Consider the following 22,852-nt stretch of genomic DNA (forward strand, 5'->3'; position numbering starts at 1 on the left):
GCAGAACGTTCTCCACGGCGTCTCCAGACTCTGTCATGTCTGTCACGTGCTCAGTGTGAACCTGCTTTCATCTGTGAAGAGCACAGGGCGCCAGTGGCGAATTTGCCAATCTTGGTGTTCTCTGACAAATGCCAAACGTCCTGCACGGTGTTGGGCTGTAAGCACAACCCCCACCTGTGGACGTCGGGCCCTCATACCACCCTCATGGAGTCTGTTTCTGATCGTTTGAGCAGACACATGCACATTTGTGGCCTGCTGGAGGTCATTTTGCAGGGCTCTGGCAGTGCTTCTCCTGCACCTCCTTGCACAAAGGCGGAGGTAGCGGTCCTGCTGCTGGGTTGTTGCCCTCCTACGGCCTCCTCCACGTCTCCTGATGTACTGGCCTGTCTCCTGGTAGCGCCTCCATGCTCTGGATACTACGCTGACAGACACAGCAAACCTTCTTGCCACAGCTCGTATTGATGTGCCATCCTGGATGAGCTGCACTACCTGAGCCACTTGTGTGGGTTGTAGACTCCGTCTCATGCTACCACTAGAGTGAAAGCACCGCCAGCATTCAAAAGTGACCAAAACATCAGCCAGGAAGCATAGGAACTGAGAAGTGGTCTGTGGTCACCACCTGCAGAACCACTCCTTTATTGGGGGTGTCTTGCTAATTGCCTATAATTTCCACCTGTCGTCTATTCCACTTGCACAACAGCATGTGAAATGTATTGTCAATCAGTGTTGCTTCCTAAGTGGACAGTTTGATTTCACAGAAGTGTGATTGACTAGGAGTTACATTTGTGTTGTTTAAGTGTTCACTTTATTTTTTTGAGCAGTGTATATGAAGAAATTAGTAATTTCAAGACCATGTACTACCCATACATGGTGAAGGGAACATAAATATAATAATGGGTTTTGACATTGGTGGTGACTTTCTGAACTGTTATAGTTAGAGCAACAGTTTAAAGTAATACAGAAAAATATTGGTATTTGAGTTCTGATTGACTACATTGACAACTTTTTCAGGAAAGTTGTTGTATTTTCCCTTCAATTGACCAGAAACAACCATTCACAGCTATTTGTTTAAAAATGCCTTAGCACAATATGTGTAAATTACATAGTAACTTAAATAGTATAGTATATGTTCCTGCTGTTCTCTCCTTTTTCCTTTTCTTCTAATCTGGTATCAGCTGGTCTTCATCCATTCATCACCCCTCATGTCTGTTTCTGCAGTCACGAAACCCCACTTCCTGCCACCATTGTCACTGTGATAACAGAACAGAACTACCTCGAGACCAAAGATGGTGGATAAATGAAGATAGTTCACTCAGGCCGTTTACCACTGTCTGCTTGAGGAGGTGGCTCCTTAAAAACCTGTTACGGCTAGACGTTCCGCGAGCGGACAACATCCGGTGAAATTGCAGAGCGCAAAATTCAAATTAAATTATTCGAAATATTTCACTTTCATTAAATCACAAGTGCAATACACCAAAATAAAGTTTAACTTCTAGTTACTCCAGCCACCGTTTCAGATTTCAAAAAGGCTTTACGGCAAAAGCAAACCATGTGATTATCTGAGGACAGCACCCCACCATACAAACACATGAAAATCATATTTCAACCACGAAAGTCAGAAATAATGATATAATTCATGCCTTACCTTTAAAGATCTTCTTCTGTTGGCACTCCAATATGTCCCAGAAACATCACAAATGGTCCTTTTGTTCGATAAACTCCTTTTTTATATCCCCAAAATGTCAATTTATTTGGAGCATTTGATCCAGAAAAACACCGGTTCCAATTTGCCCAACATGACTACAAATGATCTAATAAGTTACCTGTAAACTTGGTCCAAACATTTCAAACAACTTTCCTAATCCATCCTTAGGTATCCTAAAACGTAAATAATCGATAAAATTTAAGACGGAATATACTGTGTTCAATTACATTTTACATTTTAGTCATTTAGCAGACGCTCTTATCCAGAGCGACTTACAGTAGTGAATGCATACATTTCATTTCATACATTTTTTTTTCTGTGCTGGCCCCCCGTGGGAATCGAACCCACAACTCCGGCGTTGCAAACACCATGCTCTACCAACTGAGCTACAGGGAGCGGATAAAATCAAAGTGGAGCGAGCTCCAGGTCTCGCTCCCCAAACAAAAGAGTCCACTTGGCTTGACACTCATTCTGAATAGCCGTACTTCTTAATTTCTCAAAGGAAAACATCAACCTATATCTAAAGACTGTTGACATCTAGTGGAAGCCATAGGAACTGCAACCAGGTGCTTCATTAATCCAGTTTCCCATAGAAAACCAATAGGATGGTTTGTCCTCGGGGTTTCACCTGCCAAATAAGTTAATTTATACTCACAGACATTATTTTAACAGTTTTAGAAACCTTAGAGTGTTTTCCATCCAAATATACCAATTATATGCATACCCTAGCTTCTGAGCCTGAGAACCAGGCGGTTTACTTTGGGAACGCTTTTTCATCCGGACGTGAAAATACTGCCCCATATCCCAAATAGGTTTTAAGCAGACAACAATGCGATAGTGGTCTGCTTAGTTAATTGACTTCCATTGGGTGGGAAAATGAAGGAGTGGGCTGTCTCGCTTCTTCTTCCGTCTCTGCTTGAGACTACAGAATGCTGAGTCACAATGACAAGGCAGAAAAACAGCCATGGCAGAGCCTAAGTCAGTCCATACTGTAGTAGAACCAACAGGAGGTTATGACAGGAATAAGCGGGGGCGCAAATTTCACTGGGGACAGGGGGACATGCATTTTTAACCCCCCCCCCAAGTTTTATCATTGGAATGTGTTACAGAACAAGGCAACGGTGTGCTTTAGGACCATGCGGATAACTCCGAGCAGTCGGGTAGGCTGTTTGCAGTGTTTATTCGACCCCCAAAATATAAATATATATGTCCCCCCCACATCTAAAACCAAAGTTGTGCCCCTGGAAAAAATAGTGGGAGGGATCAATAGGGAGAGAGGGGGAGGGGGAAAGAGTACACTCTAAAAACACTGTGTCAACCTCCAGAACTTCAATAGAAAGAGTTTTGTAATGGTTAACCATTTACAGTATTACTTACTCTTTATAACTTTGTGCGGCTGGTCACATGATGGACCCGGTCGTGACTTTAACAACTTAACACAGCTTCTCGGGGTTGAACATTACAGAAAAGATTTGCATAAAAAAATTAAGACAATTCTTTGTCAATTTCAATTTTAATGCTATGCTTGCACTTCTGCAAAAATAAGGTCACTTAGAACAACCTGGACTCAGGGGTAGACGTAACATAGTAAACGCAAATTCCAGATACTCCAATTAGTATGACATGTTTCTTATGTATGTATTAATTTGTGGATGTCCATCATCCATTTCATATTATATTTTACCAATTGTAAGTCGTATTATATGTTACGAATTGCTAAACACAAGATATGTTAAAAATTCCAATTTGTTGTGGCTAACGTTAGCTCGGTGGCTAGGTGCTAATGTTAGCTAGGTGGCTAAAGTTAGCTAGGCTAGGGGTAAGGGTTTAAGGTTAGGTCTAAGGTCAAAGTTAGGAGTTAGGTTAAATGGTTACGGTTAGGGTCAGGGGAAGGGTTAGCTAACATGCTAAGTAGTTGCAAAGTAGCTAAAAAGTAGTAAATCATTGTAAAGTTGCAAATTAGCAAAAAAAGCTAAAGTTGTCTGTGATGAGTTACAAGCAACCATTGGGATGCTAGACGTTCGCGTTATATGCTCACCCAAACTTATCCTTTAAGCATGACACATAATTTAGTCAAAAAGTGATGTCCCTTTTCGCAAAAAAAAGGAATGCCAAGTATGTCACAGCCCTTTTAGTAACACCGGTTTAAGCATAAGTCAACTGTCACTCCCAAAGTCTGAAGAGGCTTCGACTCATTGTCTCCAAAACTTTGTTTGCGCTCATAATGAAAACATTACGCTATAAAGTGAGGTTCAGTCTAAAACAGTTGCTCAAAGTAACAGAGAGCAGGGCACATACTTCAAGGACTATCTATGTTGAAGACCCTTACCCCCATTTGAAGCAGCTTCATAATTTTTCAACAAACAATGAACCTAGATAGTAGCTGTGACAAACTGATAGAGCCTGTTTTGGCATACATTTTAGGAAAAAGGGGGTCCTGTTCTCAAACAACTGGAGAAGAGGCACTACCTTACATACTAGGCCAGGAAAGACCAGGGGCTGTATAAATCAGTGGAGGCTGGGGGGAGGAGCTTCCCCGTCCATGTAATGTTATTCAATGTGATCGAAAAGGCTAAACTGATCCTAAATCGGCACTCTTACTCTGAGAGGCTTGATGCATACTGCCCCAGAAGACCTAAGCTGTGTTTGAATACCCATACTAACATACTGTATACTACATACTTAATGAGTACATACTGCATACTATATACTATTAGTTCATAGGGTTCCCGAATGGCGCAGCGGTCTAAGGCACTGCAACTCAGTGCAAGCGACGTCACTATAGTACTTGAAAATAAGAATTTGTTCTTAACCTGTTGAGGACAGACGTTCCACTAGCGGAACCCTGTTCCGCCTGCGGAACCCCTAGCCAACAGCCAATGGCATCGCACGGCGCAAAATACAAAACCAACTAAAATACCACAATTCAATTTTCTCAAACAATCAACTATTTTACACCATTTTAAAGATAAGACTCTAGTTAATCTAACCACATTGTCCGATTTCAAAAAGGCTTTACAGCGAAAGCAAAACATTAGATTATGTTAGGAGAGTACATAGACACAAATAATCACACAGCCATTAGCCAAACAAGCATAAATGTCACATAAACCCAAACCACAGCAAAATGCAGCACTAACCTTTGATGATCTTCATCAGATGACAATCCTAGGACATTATGTTATACAATACATGCATGTTTTGTTCAATCAAGTTCATATTTATATCAAAAACCAGCTTTTTACATTAGCATGTGATGTTCAGAACTAGCATACCCACCGAAAACTTCTGGTGAATTTCCAAAATTACTCATGATAAACATTGACAAAATACATAACAATTATTTTAAGAATTATAGATACAGAACTCCTTTATGCAATCGCTATGTTCGATTTTAAAATAGCTTTTCGGCGAAAGCACATTTTGCAATATTCTGAGTACATAGCTTGGCCATCACAGGCTAGCTAATTTGACACCCACCAAGTTTGGGGCTCACTAAACTCAGACTTACTATTAGAAAAATTGGATTACTTTTGCTGTTCTTCGTCAGAATGCACTCCCAGGACTTCTCCTTCAACAACAAATGTTGTTTTGCTTCCAAATAATCCATAGTTATATCCAAATACCTCCGTTTTGTTCGTGCATTCAGGTCACTATCCGAAGGGTAACGCGCGAGTGCATTTCGTGACAAAAATATTCAAAATATTCCATTAGCGTACTTCGAAGCATGTCAAACGCTGTTTAAAATCAATTTTTATGCTATTTTTCTCGTAAAATAGCGATAATATTCCAACCGGGCAACGTTGTATTCATTCAAAGGCTGAAAGAAAAAAATGGAGAAGTCTCGTGAACGCGCATCTCAAACTCACCGTCCCCAGGCTGACCACTTACAAACAGAGCTGTTGGACTTTTCCCAGAGAAAGCAGACACCCCATTCCACTTTCTGGCGGCTTTAGAGAGCCAATGGAAACCTTAGAAAGTGTGACGTTACAGCACAGATGCTGTAATGTCGATAGAGATGCAACAGAAGGACAACAAATTGTCAGACAGGGCACTTCCTGAATGGAATCTTCTCAGGTTTTGGCCTGCCATATGAGTTCTGTTATACTCACAGACACCAGTCAAACAGTTCTAGAAACTTTAGAGTGTTTCCTATCCAAATCTACTAATTATATGCATATTCTAGTTTCTGGGCAGGAGTAGTAACCAGATTAAATCGGGTACGTTTTTTATCCGGCTGTGAAAATACTGCCCCCTATCCCAAAGAAGTTAACTGACTTGCCTAGGTTAAATAAAGGTTACATTTGAGTATACTGTAAAAGAACTGTAAACTTTTAGTTGACCTTACTAGCACTTTGATTGTCTACCAGAAGCTGATGCTGTTGATATGCAACCTCTTGCTAGCTTGTTAGCATAACAAATTACTAGCTAGACATCATACGATTTCAGATGTGTTTGTAAATTCAATCTGGAGTGCCAGAGTACGCTCTGGGCGTTTGTAAATTCAGAGCGTTGTCAGATTGTCCGTTCATAAATTCAAAGTGTTTTGCTCTCTGAGCATTCAGAGCCCATACTGGACGCTCTGGCCGAGGAGTAGGGTTCATCCAAGCGTTCTGACCTCACAATGGCAGTCAAGCACCCAAGCTAACTGGCTAACTTTGGCTAGCTTGCTAGCTACTTCCAGACACAAATGAGAGAACACTTCACTCTGACCATTTTACTCACCCTAGCAGAGCTGGTTAGGCTGCTTTCATGTTATCCAGAGCATTGGTGACTGTAACTGTGGTGCTGGCAACAATTGAATTACTCTTTTTTTGCAGACATTTACTGACACCGGTTATATTCAATGGGTGTTACGTTTGTAAATTCATCAATTAATCTGCGCTTTGGCACACTCAGATGAGAGTGCTCTGAAATCGGAGTAGATAGCCAGAGCAAATTAACTATGTCCATTGAGAACGAACAATGACTATGCCACTTAGCTAAGCCTGATCTCTTAATAGCCAACTAAATTTATGTTAGGTAGCTAGCTAACATAACGGTACATACTACTGTAATGATATGCTATGCGGTTCGTAAGTATAGCGTTGCTAAAGAATTGTAACGTAACTTATTTGAAAATTAATTACATCGCTGAACATTTTCTTAACATTTGTCATAGCTAGTTAAAGCAATGCAATTGTATTCACTCTCGTCGGACTTCAGCTGCATATTTTCCGACATTTTCTTAAAATCTGAAACCGTTGGGAGGCCACGCCCGTTTTCTGAAGAATTGCATTATGGGCCTTGAAAGCACGGAAATAATGTCAATTTTGGCTAATTTAGTACGACATCCGGGAACTTCTGGCATACTAACTATATCCATACTATGACCAATAACCATACTACATACTCCACTTACATCACAAATAGTATGGTTAGTGCAGTTAGTATGAGTATTCGAACACAGCTCTAGTTCTTATGAATACCAGTGATGTTGCAAATACAGGGATGTATTGAACAATAACCCAGCACCCTGAAAGCACCCTGTCAACAGTTGTGGAAGATCAGGTCATGTGAACTGAAGTTCTTAGGAAGGTTACTTTATTACTGTAGTCTTTGATTTTCATTAGCTGTAAAAAAAATTCCACTTCACAGTTTTAGCTTAATAACCCATGTATTGTTAGATTTATGTAGCTACTGATTTTGTGTAGTTATTTCTAGGCTAATGTAATCAACTTTGATATACCATTTGTCAACTACAATATGTCATTTGAAACCGAAAGGTCTATCATCAAATACCATTTCTACAAAAGCCAGCCTTTCTTTCTCTGTCCACTACTGTATTCCCATACATCATACTGAAAATTGAATTAATATGAAAAAAGTGTGATAAACCCTACATTTTTTTTTTTTTACTGCATTCTGGAAAAGGTACATAATTAAGCTACATGTGCTATTGAAACATGTACTCTTAGAGAATGAAACAGAAGTTTACAGAACTGCGTCTCAAAGTTCCATTCCTTTTATATCCTAAATCAAATGTAGACATAGACTATTTATCAATTAGCCCAATATTAGAATGTGTTCAAATTCTTCCTATTTTCTTCTAAGGATATAACACACACACCTTTTTCAACAATAAGCGCTGTAGTTAGACCTCCACTGTAGCATTGCTTTTGACTGATACTACCGCTTTAGTTGTTTCCAATAAAATGTTACTTTGTAATAAACAAAGTTTAAAAAAAATTAACAGACAAAGATGAAGAGGTCAAGGCGAGAGCATTTACTCCGCCCAAAATCTGTCCGCGTGAGATAAGACCATTTATGTGTGGAGGTATATAACAGAGTATCAAATTACTTAAGGATTTTGATCGAATAGAAGTTTCGTAATGTTTAAGCTTTTACAAAAGCTTTTACAAACGCCGACATGTATATTATATGTTGATGCAAGTTGCATTCCGGCAACTTTGAGAAAAACGACATTTAGTTGTGTGTGTTGTTTACAAGCGTACCTGCCCACTCATTGGTTAGAATCTTGCCTGTCTTCAATCGCTGAACACATGTATTTCCATTGTTAGAGTGGTCACTCGTCTCTCTTGTTAATATAATAAATAATCTTAGCTTTGGGTCATGAGGTGTATGAGTGGGCTCGTCGTCAAATGATCCGCCTAGTTCCTGTTGAAATTCTAAAGGTGATTGGCTACGCTCTGTGAGGGTGGATTTCACTGACGCGTTCCGTTCAGAACAATAAATAGAGGGAACAAGGCTCCTTCCACTTCACAAGTCTGAGAAGACGCATGAAGAAGTTCTTGCTTCAACAGTGATTGAACGGAACTCCTCTGCCTTCGTCCCGCACTATAGAACATTTCGGATTGATAACATAACACTTACTTGAACTACAATAGCAAAATAGTCTGAGAAACCCTATTTTTGTACCTTTCATTTAGATATAGAAGAAAATCTGCCAAGATGGAGTCTCAGATCCGCCAGAACTATCACCACGATTGCGAAGTTGCAATCAATCGGATGATCAACATGGAGATGTTTGCCTCCTACACCTACACTTCAATGGTAAGGAGTCTACCAAGATGACCGTTTTGTTGATCTACCTGTGTATTATTATTCCTGGGCCTAAATGCAATTTTTCACCTGACATTTCTACTGGCCTAGACAATTAAAGAACCAAGAAATTTAGCTCCCTGAAGTTCATATTTGAGTTTTTACTTTGTTATTAAGAGCTTTCAGGTAGATATAGCATTCAAATGAAGCCGCGAATCTATCCTACATTGGACAGAGCGCGTAACAACTCGTTGACGGGGTACTTGTCAGGTTACCAAGTAGTCTACAGACTAGACTGATTCATGCCTTTGTCATCAAGTTTAGTTGCCACAACAAGAACAGCATGTTGTCATGTTTTTTTCTTCTTCTAAACACACTGTTTTATGTTTATCCACCCAGGCTTTCTATTTCTCCCGTGACGATGTGGCTCTGCCTGGCTTCGCGCATTTCTTCAAGGAGAACAGCGACGAGGAGCGGGAGCACGCCGACAAGCTACTCTCCTTCCAGAACAAGAGAGGTGGACGCATTTTACTCCAGGACATCAAGGTGATCCCCTGAGCATCGATAAACCCAGTTAGATTGTAGACTGATAGATAATGTCTTTACTCCATGGAGGAGAGTGTCTACAGCATTAAGTTGATGTAGAGAACCTGGAGTAGTTCTGAACATTCTGCCTCTAACCACTGAACTGACAGTGTGAGGGGTGTAACTCTGTTCACTTTATCCTAACCTTAATGTGTGCTAGTAGTCCCTAACACTTCTGTGTTCACTCTGTCCTGTGTAGAAGCCAGAACGTGATGAGTGGGGCAATGGGCTGGAGGCCATGCAGTGTGCTCTGCAGCTGGAGAAGAATGTGAACCAGGCCCTGCTGGACCTGCACAAGATTGCCTCTGACAAGGTTGACCCCCATGTAAGTTATAGTGGAACTGCACATACCATGTATTTATCACATAGAATACAGGTACTGTCCCAGGAGATGATCAGGTTGTTGTAGCTCTGATAACTAATGACACAAGATTCTGACCTGCTTCTTCACACGCACACAGTAGTCCACAGATGCACACTATACACACAATGCAGCTAATGCGTAAGTTTGCATAAATGGCGGCAGGTTGCTTAGCGGTTAGAGCATTGGGCCAGTAACAAAGGATGCTGGATTGAATCCATTGGCTGACAAGGTAGAAATATGTTCTGCCCCTGAACAAGGCAGTTAACCCACTGTTCCACATGATAATGTTATTTACAAGAAGAATTTGTTTAACTGACTTGCCTAGTTAAAAAAGCTGGAAACACTCTGCACTTATGCCATTACCACCAGGCTCTTGTATATTACTGTATCTACAATAGTCTGTAGTTATTCTCTTGTCTGACCTGTGTTTTCCCTCTTTAGCTGTGTGACTTCCTGGAGACCCATTACCTGAATGAGCAGGTGGAGGCCATTAAGAAGCTGGGTGACCACATCACCAACCTCACCAAGATGGATACTGTCAAAAACAAGATGGCAGAGTACCTGTTTGACAAGCACACCCTGGGAGGCCAGAGCTAAACCACTTCCATCCCCAGGCTACGGCATCCAGCCTCAGACCAGGACTCCTGGCTTCTCTGATAGATCCTACTGGCTTTGTGTTTAGAGGGAGGGGAGAGTGTTAAACTGGTGCAGTGCAACACAGCTGTAACATTGTTGTTTTTGTTGACAACACTATTGTATTGGAGGCAAGGCGTCTTGTAAAACAATAAAAAGAAAAAGCATTGACTTGTAATGGATGTTGTAACAGTCTATTCAGGTTCTTTGCTCCGTCTTACTGAGCATCTCAATACCCAGTGATAAATACTGACAGTTGTAGAACTACTAGTGACTGAGGGTCATAACAATAAAAATTTAACATGAGGTTTATAAAGGACATTACCTGTCACCAGAAGGCACTAGTAAAATAAATGTTAGACATGTCAATTAAGGGCCCAACTGTCAACGTTTTACCCATAAGTGAAGTGGGTAGCTAGTCAAGGTGGACCTTCACTCAGCATCTCAGGTCATTAGACGACCTAGAGGTAAATCAAAACCTTGCTTCCTGCTCGGTAAATCCAAATGGCGCAATTCTCTAGTGATGGTGAAGTTTGGCTCTTACTGACACACAACTAAATCTTTACTCATTTTGTTTCAGTTGGTAATACCCAATTGTTCCCCCTATCGCAAACTATGAACTGAATTCTCAAAATAGTAGTGATTCTACAAGCCTCTAAATCACCATAACCGGCTTATTGGAGCTGTCATAAGGTTGCAAAGCTACTGGTAATTTACCAAAATTACTGAAGTCTTCTGTAACAGGGAATCTAACTTCGGTAATTTATACTTTAACTGGGAATATTGCTATTTTTCATGTGTCCATATAGTGCATGGGATTCTAGTGGATAGACCAGATGGTTGAAGGGGAAAATAACCTTAAAGTGTTTTATCAACAATTGCATTCTCAAATCTGCAACTCATCCATTTTTCTTTACACAACTGCCACCAACATTTACAACCATGAAATATTGACATGGTAAAAATATTTTTCACTTTTTTTAAATTAAATGTGATAGCATTCTTTAAGTTGGTTTACATTTAGGGTAATGTTTTGTGGCTTTGTCATTCTATTTTAAAGTATATTTTACATGTGATAAGGCCACAAGGAAGGCCAGAGATTTGTGATAATTTGAAGTATCCAAAAAGGCCACTAGATGGCACCTGACTAAATGACATTCCTTGACATTTACCAACATTTCTTTATGGATCCCTATTAGCTGCTGTCAAGGCAGCAGTTACTCTTCATGGGGTCCAGCAAATTAAAGGCAGTTCTATACAATAAAACTAACATTACATTACTAAACAGATTTCACAACACATTAAGGGTTTGCCCTCAGGCCACTTCTCTACTACCACATATCTACAACACAAAATCCATGTGTGTGTCTATAGTGCTTGTATTGTCTGTGCCTATGTGTCTCTTCACAGTCCCATAAGCTGTATTTTTATCTAGTTTTTAAATCTTATTTTACTGCTTGAATGAGTTGCTTGATGTGGAATAGTAGCCATGTCATGGCTATGTACATTTTTAAATTTTAGTCATTTAGCAGACACTCTTATCCAGAGCGACTTACAGTAGTGAATCATACATTTCATACGTTATTTTTTTCTTCCCGTACTGGTCCCCCGTGGGAGTCGAACCCACAACCCTGGCGTTGCAAACACCATGCTCTACCACTAGCCACACAGGACCAGTATTGTAGTACTGTGCACCTCCCATAATCTGTTCTGGACGTGGGGACTGTAAAGAGACCTGGTGGCATGTCTTGTGGGGTATGCATTGGTGTCTGAGTTGTGTGCTAGTAGTTTAAACTGAGAGCTCGGGGCATTCAGCATGTCAATACTTCTCACAAATACAAGTAGTGATGAAGTAAATCTCTCCTCTACTCTGAGCAATGTGAGATTGACATGCATAATGTTAGCTCTCTGTGTACATTTAAGGGTGAGCCGTGCTGCTCACTCAGTTCTGGGCCAATTGTAATTTTCCTAAGTCCCTCTTTGTGGCACTTGACCACATGACTGGACAGTAGTCCAGGTGAGACAAAACTCGGGCCTGTAGGACCTACCTTGTTGATAGTGTTAAGAAGGCAGAGCAGTGCTTTATTATGGACAGATCTCTCCCCATCTTAGTTACTGTTGTACCAATATGTTTTGACCATGACAGTTTACAATCCAGGGTAACTCCAATAAGTTTAGTCTCCGCAACTTGTTACATTTCCACATTATTCATTACAAGATTTAGTTGAGGTTTAGTGTTTTAATTTTATGTCCCAAATACAATGCCTTTAGTTTTTGAAATTCATGTATTTAGGACTAACTTATTTCTTGCCACCCATTCTGAAACTGAATGCAGCTCTTAAGTGTTGCAGTGATTTCACCTGCTGTGGTAGCTGATGTGTATAGTGTTGAGTCATCAGCGAACATAGACACACAGGCTTCACTCAGCGCCAGTGGCAGGTCATTAGTAAAGACAGAAAAAGTAAGGGGCCTAGACAGCTGCTCTGGGGAATGCCTGTCTCTACCTAGATTATGTTGGAGAGGATTCCATTGAAGAATACCCTCTGTGTTCTGTTAGACAGGTAACTCTAGATCCACAATATAGCAGGGGATGTGAAGCCATAATACTTACGCTTTTTCCAGCAGCAGATTATGATCAATAACGTCAAAAGCTGCAGAGAAGTGTTTAAAATATATTTTTTATGTTTCTGTATTAAATAATTTAACCTTTATTTAACGAGGCAAGTCGGTTACAAACAACTTCTTATTTACAATGACGGCCAACACTGGGCAAATTGTGCACCACCCATTCTCGAGTTTGTTGAGCAGAGGCTGTTTATGTTTTGGTTCTACAAAGCTGTGTCCATAATAACATACAACAATCAATTAATTGCATTCAATATATTTTTCTTCTCTATGCTGCCTGCAGCATGATCTATTTTGCCTGTGCGCATATGACAGACAGTTCTTGGTCGGAGCACATCACCAAAGGATTGCATATTAATCTTCCTGTATAATTCATGCGGCCAGTTGGTCAAACTAAGAACTAATATGAGTCACTCAGAAAAAAACAAATCATGAGTCATGACTCTTGAGTCAGTAAAAAGTTGTTCCAAAAGAATTAATTGTTCTTGAACTGCACGTCATTAGCCAGAGGTGACACCACAGGGTCCAAGGTGGTGTGGCAAAATGTGTAAGTGTCTTTTCTGGGGCGTAGAGTGTTTCCTGATCTCATGACCTGGTCAGGTTTAACTCTGGGTCCTATTCGTAGGCCATGACAAAATATTATTGTTTTAGGCAGCTTCCCTTTTTGTCTGTGCTATGACTATAGGACTGAGAGTTTTCTTGTCAGGTTATGTGGATTGGAAACACTCCTGGCCTAAGGTGGATCAAACTCTTTCAAACTACCACAAACCTTGCTCTTACTCATTATGAATCTGATACCAAAAGAGCCAGAGACAACAACTTCAATGGACAGCATACTCTTGTGTTTAATTAACTTCCATAGCAGGGATGAGCGTTATGCAAAGAAAAGTTACAATGTCTTTAAATATATATTTCCCTCTATGCATAATGTTAAGCAATAGACAGACAGGTTTAAATTTTATGACATAATACCTATTATTTGTTCATCTGACTACAGTGCTCTTCTACAATTATTCATTCTAGGAGATTTATGAAAGGCAGAGTTACAATGAAGACAGTACACGTTGTAATCACTTTTTTTATGCTCAAGTCATAAAAGCACTAAGCTATTGTTGTCCTGGTCTCCATCTGGTCCACCAGAGGTTTGTTTACTAGGGCTCACTATAGGAACTGATTTCCTGTAAAATCCAATTATTCAATCAATAAATCAACTTCTTTAAACATTTTAATTGAAAATAATATCCCCTTTTCATGAAGTAGATTTTATTGAATGTCATTCATTCTATTGCACTATTCTAACCGAACATGCATTACCAGTTCATATCAGTAGGTGTCACTATACACTAGCTAGTCGAAAAAGACTGATGCAATGATAGCTGCCTGTCTCTGTACATGTGAAAGTTTGGTTGTGTTAGCTAGAATCCATCAATTCATTCTTTCTGCATTAGCCATCTATGTGTTATGGTTGGACAAGTGTGTTTTTTAGCTTTTTTATTTTAAAGACAGTGAAATTTGCACCACAAACATTTGTAAATAACCACCAGAATTGGAATTAAAATAATATGCCAACAAACATTACTGGACTAACCTTTTCAGGAACTTCAATATACCTTGGATTTGGATAGCAGCAAGAGATCGTTTCATCTTTATCCTGTGCCAAACACATTTATTCAGTGAGTCTATTGATAAAAGTCACCTCGTCCGAGAGAGATTTACATGGTTATCAAAACCTCACGCCAAGGTAAGCCAACACGAAACACAGCCCTTATTTTAAGTGTTTCTAAAATCCTCTATGGGAAAAATGAATGGTGGAAAAATGTTTGGAACCATCACCCTGTTTGACGGCTAGGTTTTATAGGTATTATGACACCTCTACTATTAACACATAGAAAGAATCAGGGCAGCTAGGTGTCTCACTTCCGTTTCCGGTGACATGCATTGAAACATGGCTTTATTTTGCAAAATATCTGTGAATTAACAGACTTGTTTTCAAATAATTTTCAACATCACATTCAGGTGTGGGACGTTCACGGTCTAACAAGGAACAATAGCAGGTCTATTTTGCTCCAGCAGCTGGCATATTCTGTCCATTCACAATGAATCTGTGGGAACATGGCGGCTCTCAACACCCGACAACTGAAAGAGGTGATTGTTAGTGAGGAAATTACCCCCGACCAACCCTGTCTGTCTCCAGAAAATAGTACCAGTCAAAAGTTTGGACACAGCTACTCATTCAAGGGGTTTTCTATATTTTACATTGTAGAATAATAGTGAAGAAATCAAAACTATGAAATAACACATATGGAAACATGTAGTAACCAGAAAAGTGTTAAACAAATCAAAATATATTTTATTTTGAGATGCCTTGATGAGAGCTTTGCACACCCTTGGTATTCTCTCAACTAGCTTCATGAGGTAGTCACCTGGAATGCATTTCAAATAACAAGTGTGCCTTCTCTTTCTTTCCTTAATGCATTTGAGCATTAACATCCCCACAGCATGATGCTGCCATAACCATGATTCACTGTAGGGATGGTGCCAGGTTTGCTCCAGACGTGACGCTTGGCATTCAGGCCAAAAAGTTCAGTCTTGGTTTCATCAGACCAGAGAATCTTATTTCTCATGGTCTGAGAGTCTAAAGATGCCTTTTGGTAAAATACAAGCGGGCTGTCATGTGCCTTTTACTGAGGAGTGTCTTCCGTCTGGCCACTCTCCCATAAAGGCCTGATTGGTGGAGTGCTGCAGAGATGGTTGTCCTTCTGGAAGGTTCCCCCATCTACACAGAGGAACTCTAGAGATCTGTCAGAGTGATCGTCAGGTTCTTGATCCCCGCCCGGACCAAGGCCCTTCTTCTCCGATTGCTCAGTTTGGCTGGGCGGCCAGTTCTAGGAAGATTCTTAGTGGTTCCAAACTTCTTCCATTTTTGAATGATGGAGGCCACTGTGTTCTTGGGGACCTTCAATGCTGCAGACATTTTTTTGGTACCCTTCCCCAGATCTGTGCCTCGACACAATCCTGTCTCGGAGCTCTACAAACAATTCCTTGGACCTCATTGCTTGTTTTTTTTGCTCTGACATGCACTGTCAACTGTGGGACCTTATATAGACAGGTGTGTGTGGCTTACCAAATCATGTCCAATCAATTGAATGTACCATAGGTGGACTCCAATCAAGTTGTAGAAATAGCGCAAGGATTATCAATGGAACAGGATGCATCTGAGCTCAATTTCGAGTCTCATGGCAAAGGGTCTGTATACTTATGTAAATAAGGTATTTCTCGTTTTTGCAAAAATGTCTGAAAACCTGTTTTCACTTTGTCATTATGTTCTATTAGGTGTAGATTTATGAGGGGAAAAATGTATTGTATCCATTTTAGAATAAGGATGTAACATAACAAAATGTGGAAAAAGTCAAGGGGTCTAAATTATTTCCAAATGCACTGTATCATACTAAATGGAGGGATACAAATTGACATTCCAAATCCTACAAATTTCCCCTGAGGCCCTTGTGCACAGTCATTTCACAACATTTCTTAATGCAATCCGGGGAGAAACACACTTTGAAAGCAGCTTTCATGGCCACTGTTAAGAGGGAGATCCTAGCTTTCCATTACTACTACATTTATTTCTGCTCTTAAAAATATGTGAACTGCACCATTTTAAAACATGAGTTTTTAGAAACAGCTTGGTTTAGGCGTTACAGGAGGTATATGTGTCACGTCCTGATCAGTAATAGGGGTTACTTGTATTGTAGTTTGGTCAGGACGTGGCAGGGGGTATTTGTTTTATGTGGTTCGGGGTGGTTGGTTGTTTAGAAGGGTGTTTGATTTATTATTTCCGGGTTTTGGGCTATGTTATGTGTTTTGTATTTCTATGTTCATTCTAGTATTAGTATTTCTTTGTTTAGGTCATTGGGCGTTGGACTCTCAATTGGAGGCAGGTGTTTCCTAGTTGCCTCTGATTGAGAGTCCTATATATAGGTATGTGTTTGTGTTGGTAGTTTGTGGGAGGTTGTGCTAGGTATAGCCTTAATGTCCTGTTAGTCAGCAGTGTGTTTTGTGTCCGTGTTTATTTTGGTTTTTCCTTCTTTGCCAATTCAATAAAAGAAGATGAGTGCACATAACCCTGCTGCGTTTTGGTCCGACAATGATTTTTCTTTATCATCTGACGATGAAGATTGTGACAATATGTATACATCAATGCATCGCTTAGCCATTCTAGCATCGTCCAGAGTGGCTTGCCAAGTGGTTGTTAGCAAGCTGACAGCAGGCTAGGTATCAACAGCCAATCCAGAACATGTTGGAAACTATAGTGAACTTCTATTGGTCAATCGTGCCATGATATTGCCGAGTATTAGCATAAACTTCATGGTTTCGTTCTGTAAGACGGAACAATGGGCAGCATTGAATTCAACGGACACGGTACTGTGCTGAAAAACCAATTGAAAAATGGTAATCACCCCCAGAGGGCTAAATGTATTTTATTTTATTTGTATTTTTTATTTAACCTTTATTTGACTAGGCAAGTCAGTTAAGAACAAATTCTTATTTACAATGACGGCCTACCAAAAGGAAAAAGGGACGGGGGCTAAATTACATAAAAATATATGACAAAACACACATCACGACAAGAGAGACAACACAAAACTACATAAAGAGACAACATAGCATGGTAGGCAGTAACAGAATTCTGTTGTAACAGATAGGCCTACATTATTCAGTGTTTATACATCCTTGGCTGAGTACCAGTGGAAAGTTTGGGACAGTCAAGTCAGCAATAGCCTATGTTGCCAGCAACAAGATCATGTTTTGAGTTCATGATCTAGCTAATGATTAGCTCACTGGGGTAAATGAAGATGGGCAACCCCATGCTACAGGTTATCATGCTTATTGCTAAATAATACACCTGCCTGATAATATGGACCGATATGGTGTTGGGCTCATTTCTAAAAGGGAAAATTATATTTTAGATCATGTCAGCATACTTTTATTTTCATTCATTTTGGAGTAATAAAATCAGTCTGAAAAGTCCAAAGTAATTAGCCTCTCTGTTTCCAGGAAGACCAACACAATACTTTTATTCATAATAGAATCTTCAGCCTATTAGGACTGGACATGAATTCCTATACAAGGGATGGGTCCCATTATGTCTGGCGAAAACCAAACACTGCATTCCACAGTAAGAACCTCATACCAACGGTCAAGCATGGTGCTGGTAGTGTGATGGTTTGGGGATGCTTTGCTGCCTCAGGACCTTGATGATTTGCCTTAACAGAAGGAACCTAGAAATCTGCTCTGTATCAGAGGATTCTACAGCAGAATGTCAGGCCATCCATCTGTGAGCTGAAGCTGAAGCGCAGCTAGGTCATGCAGCAAGACAATGATCCAAAACACACAATCAAGTCTACAGTCATGGCCAAAAGTTTTGAGAATGACACAAATAGTAATTTCCACCAAGTTTGCTGCTTCAGTGTCTTTAGATATTTTTGTCAGATGTTACTATGGAATACTGAAGTATAATTACAAGCATTTCATAAGTGTCAAAGGCTTTTATTGACAATTACATGAAGTTGATGCAAAGAGTCAATATTTGCAGTGTTAACCCTTCTTTTTCAAGACATCTGTAATCTGCCCTGGCATGCTGTCAATTAACTTCTGGGCCACATCCTGACTGATGGCAGCCCATTCTTGCATAATCAATGCTTGGAGTTTGTGGGTTTTTGTTTGTCCACCCGCCTCTTGAGGATTGACCACAAGTTCTCAATGGGATTAAGGTCTGGGGAGTTTCCTGGCCATGGACCCAAAATATTGATGTTTTGTTCCCCGAGCCACTTAGTTATCACTTTTGCCTTATGGCAAGGTGCTCCATCATGCTGGAAAAGGCATTGTTCGTCACCAAACTGTTCCTGGATGGTTTGGAGAAGTTGCTCTCGGAGGATGTGTTGGTACCATTCTTTATTCATGGCTGTGTTCTTCGACAAAATTCTGAGTGAGCCCACTCACTTGGCTGAGAAGCAACCCCACACATGAATGGTCTCAGGATGCTTTACTGTTGGCATGACACAGGACTGATGGTAGCGCTCACCTTGTCTTCTCCGGACAAGCTTTTCTCCAGATGCCCCAAACAATCGGAAAGGGGATTCATCAGTGAAAATGACTTTACCCCAGTCCTCAGCAGTCCAATCCCTGTACCTTTTGCAGAATATCAGTCTGTCCCTGATGTTTTTCCTGGAGAGAAGTGGCTTCTTTGCTGCCCTTCTTGACACCAGGCCATCCTCCAAAAGTCTTCGCCTCACTGTGCGTGCATGTCCAATGAAGCCTTCTTCATAAAAATTGAACCGCTCTCCTTGAAGTTCTTGATGATCCAATAAATGGTTGATTTAGGTGCAATCTTACTGGCAGCAATATCCTTGCCTGTGAAGCCCTTTTTGTGCAAAGCAATGATGACGGCACATGTTTCCTTGCAGGTAACCATGGTTGACAGAGGAAGAACAATGATTCCAAGCACCACCCTCATTACGAAGCTTCCAGTCTGTTATTCGAACTCAATCAGCATGACAGAGTGATCTCGAGCCTTGTCCTCGTCAACACTCATCACTGACATGATGTCAGCTGGTTCTTTTGTGGCAGGGCTGAAATACAGTGGAAATGTTTATTTGGGATTCAGTTTATTTGCATGGCAAAGAGGGACTTTGCAATGAATTGCAATTCATCTGATCACTCTTCATAACATTCTGGAGTACAGTATATGCAAATTGCCATCATACAATCTGAGGCAGCAGACTTTGTGAAAATTAATATTTGTGTCATTCTCAAAACTTTTGGCCACGACTGTACATGAAAATTGATTTGGAATGGCCTAGTCAAAGTCCAGACCTAATCCCAATTTAGATGTAGTGGCAGGACTTGAAATGAGCAGTTCATGCTTGAAAACCCACAAATTACGCTGAATTAAAGCCGTTCTGAATGCAAGAGTGGGACAAAATTCCTCCACAGCAATGTGAGAGACTGATCAACAACTACAGGAAGCATTTGGTTGCAGTCGTTGCAGCTAAAGGTGGCAATACCAATTATTGAGTGTAAGGGGGCAATAACTTTTTAACACAGGGGAATATGGTGTTGCGTAACTTGGTTAATTAAATAGATAAAATTAAGTATCCATTCTTTTGTTATTTGTAAACTCATGTTCCCTTTATCTAATATTATGTTTTGGTTGAAGATCTGATAACATTCAGTTACAAAAACGTTGAAAAATAGAGAGAATCAGAAAAGGGGAAATACTTTTTTTATATAAACACTGAGTGTATAAAACATTAAGAACAACTTCCTAATATTTCATTGCAAACGCCCCTTTTTCCCTCAGAGCAGCCTTCTACAGGGATGCTGGCCCATGTTGACTCCAATGCTTCCCACAGTTGTGTTAAATTGGCTGGATGTCCCTATGGGAGGTGGACCATTCTTGGTACACACGGAAAACTATTGAGTGTGAAAAACCAAGTGGTTTGGTGGTGATTTTCTAAACTGTTAGTTAGACCAACAGTTTAAAGAAATATTGGATAATATTGTTATTTGAGTTGTGATTGTGGTATATTGGCCAAATGATCAGGAAAGTTGTTGGTGTATTATACCTCCAACATTCATCAGAATCAACCATATTACAGTTATTTGTTTAAACATGCCTTAGTAAGTTACATAGTATATGATACTGCTGTTTTCTCATTCTTCCCTTTTTTTCCCTGGTCTCAGCACATTTTCGCCCACTCACCACGGTCAAGTCTGTTTACACAGTCATGAGACCGAGACTCCTTCCACCATTGTCACGGTGATAGCAGAAAAGAATGGCCTTCAGGCCAAAGATGGTGGGTAATTGAAGGCAGTTCACTCAGGCCTTTTACCATTGTATGCTTAAGGGGGCGGGGTTCTCCATAGACACCAATGCGATAGCGGTCTGCTTAGTCCTTGACTTCCATTGAAACAGAACCATTGAGGGAGTGGAACATCTCGCTTCCTCTTCTGTCTCTGCTTGAGACTCCAGAATGCTGAGTCACAATGACAAGGCAGAAATACAGCCAGGGCAGAGCCTGAGTCATTCCATACTGTAGTAGAACCAACAGGAGGTTATGACAGGAGGACTGGGAAGGAGGGAGGGAAATAAGAATAGAGGGGGAGGGGGAAAGAGTACAGACTAAAAACGCTGTGTCACCCTTCAGAACTTCAAAAGAAAGAGTTCTGTAACGGTTAATAATTGACAGTGTTACTATCACTTCTGTTTATAACTTTAACAAGAACATTCTTAGTTTTTACAGTAAAACTGTAATGCTAAGAGATGGATAAAAATGTACAGGGTGGGTACCTGGAGGAAAATGGGGGAGGGTCATGCTTTTCAATTTCAGTCAAGAGGACGGTTCAGAATTTTTTAAATCTAGTCCAGGGGAGGGTCATGTAATTTGTAATTATAGAAATTTCAATATTTCTCAGCGTTTTAGAATTTGTTGCTTATTAGGCTATATATCTATGTATGCCTGATTCCACCCGGTTCTCTGCTGGAAATGCAATATGAAGTATGCATATAGGCTATTTAGCGTGGTCTCAATCAAATGATTCATAGCCTATAGGCTATAGGCTATGAAGTGCATGCTCAGAGAAGCACAGAGCAAAGTTATATTTCTAAGATAGCTGCTGGGATCGCGTAAATAAAACTAGACTGCATTACACACTGCAATGGATATTCCAACCCTAAGGCCTGTTCTGCCCTTGCTGATCAAAACCTTTTTTTGTGCTGCCTAACCAATCCTGTGGTGTGTAGGCCTACAGTGCAGTTCAGGAGGAGAGTCAAAGAATTCTTCAGAAAATTGTTTTTTATTAGGCGAGTCCAAAAAATGCAGTATCTTGCACGTAGACTAGCCTATAGCCTATGTTCTGTTCAGTTTGAGAAGGAGAGCATTTGAGGACCGGAGGTCAACTTTGATAGCTTGCTACTACTATAATTGATTTTAAGAAAAACAATATGTTTCTCGCCCATGATGTACCGCCGCTGGAGGTTCTGGACTGCGGGCCGCCGCTGAAGACTCTGGACTGCGGGCTGTCGCTGGAGGGTCCGGAAAGTGGCCGTCGCTGGAGGTTCCGGACTGCGGCCCGTCTCAGGAGGTTCCGGACTGCGGCCCGTCTCAGGAGGTTCAAAAAATATAAATATATATGTCCCCCCACATCTAAAACCAAAGTTGCGCCCCTGGTAATAATAGTGGGAGGGAGCAATAGGGAGAGAGGGGGAGGGGGTAAGAGTACAGACTAAAAACGCTGTGTCACCCTTCAGAACTTCAATAGAAAGAGTTATGTAATGGTTAACCACTTACTGTTTATAACTTTTTGCGGCTAGTCACATGATGGACCCGGTCGTGACCGTAACAACAAGTAAAAAAAATAATAACAGACCGAGATGAAGAGGTCAAGGCGAGAGCATTTACTCTGCCCAAAATCTGTCCGCGTGAGATAAGGACATTTATGTGTGGAGGTATATAACAGAGTGTCAAATTACTTAAGGATTTTGATCGAATAGAAGTTTCGTAATGGTTAAGCTTTTACAAAAGCTTTTACAAACGCCGACACATATATTATATGTTGATGCACGTTGTACTCCGGCAACTTTGAGAAAAACGACGTTTAGTTGTGCGTGTTATTTACACGCGTACCTGCCCTCTCATTGGTTATAATCTTGCCTGTCTTCAATCGTTGAGCACATGTATTTCCATTGTTAGAGTGGTCACTCGTCTCTCTTGTTAATATAATAAATAATCTTAGCTTTAGGTCATGAGGTGTATGAGTGGGCTCGTCGTCAAATGATCCGCCTAGTTCCTGTTGAAATTCTAAAGGTGATTGGCTACGCTCTGTGAGGGTGGATTTCA

General features: G+C 40.5%; 1 protein-coding gene across 1 annotated transcript; it reads left to right on the forward strand.

Annotated features, from left to right (window-relative positions):
* Positions 1-8,412: 8,412 nt before the first annotated feature.
* Positions 8,413-10,506, forward strand: LOC123741663 (ferritin, middle subunit-like). The gene is made up of 4 exons (XM_045714922.1): positions 8,413-8,758; positions 9,146-9,292; positions 9,531-9,656; positions 10,137-10,506. The coding sequence occupies exons 1-4, from the start codon at positions 8,657-8,659 to the stop codon at positions 10,290-10,292; spliced, it is 531 nt and encodes a 176-aa protein (XP_045570878.1). The 5' UTR covers positions 8,413-8,656; the 3' UTR covers positions 10,293-10,506.
* The last annotated feature ends 12,346 nt before the right edge of the window (positions 10,507-22,852 follow it).

Source organism: Salmo salar, chromosome ssa03 (assembly GCF_905237065.1).
Source record: "Salmo salar chromosome ssa03, Ssal_v3.1, whole genome shotgun sequence".
NCBI lineage: Eukaryota > Metazoa > Chordata > Actinopteri > Salmoniformes > Salmonidae > Salmo > Salmo salar.

Coding starts and splice junctions, on each gene's coding strand:
- LOC123741663 (XM_045714922.1), top strand. CDS start 8,657: ATGGAGTCTCAGATCCGCCAGAACTATCACCACGATTGCGAAGTTGCA. Junction 8,759..9,145: donor CCTACACCTACACTTCAATG/GTAAGGAGTCTA, acceptor TTATCCACCCAG/GCTTTCTATTTCTCCCGTGA. Junction 9,657..10,136: donor CTGACAAGGTTGACCCCCAT/GTAAGTTATAGT, acceptor TTCCCTCTTTAG/CTGTGTGACTTCCTGGAGAC.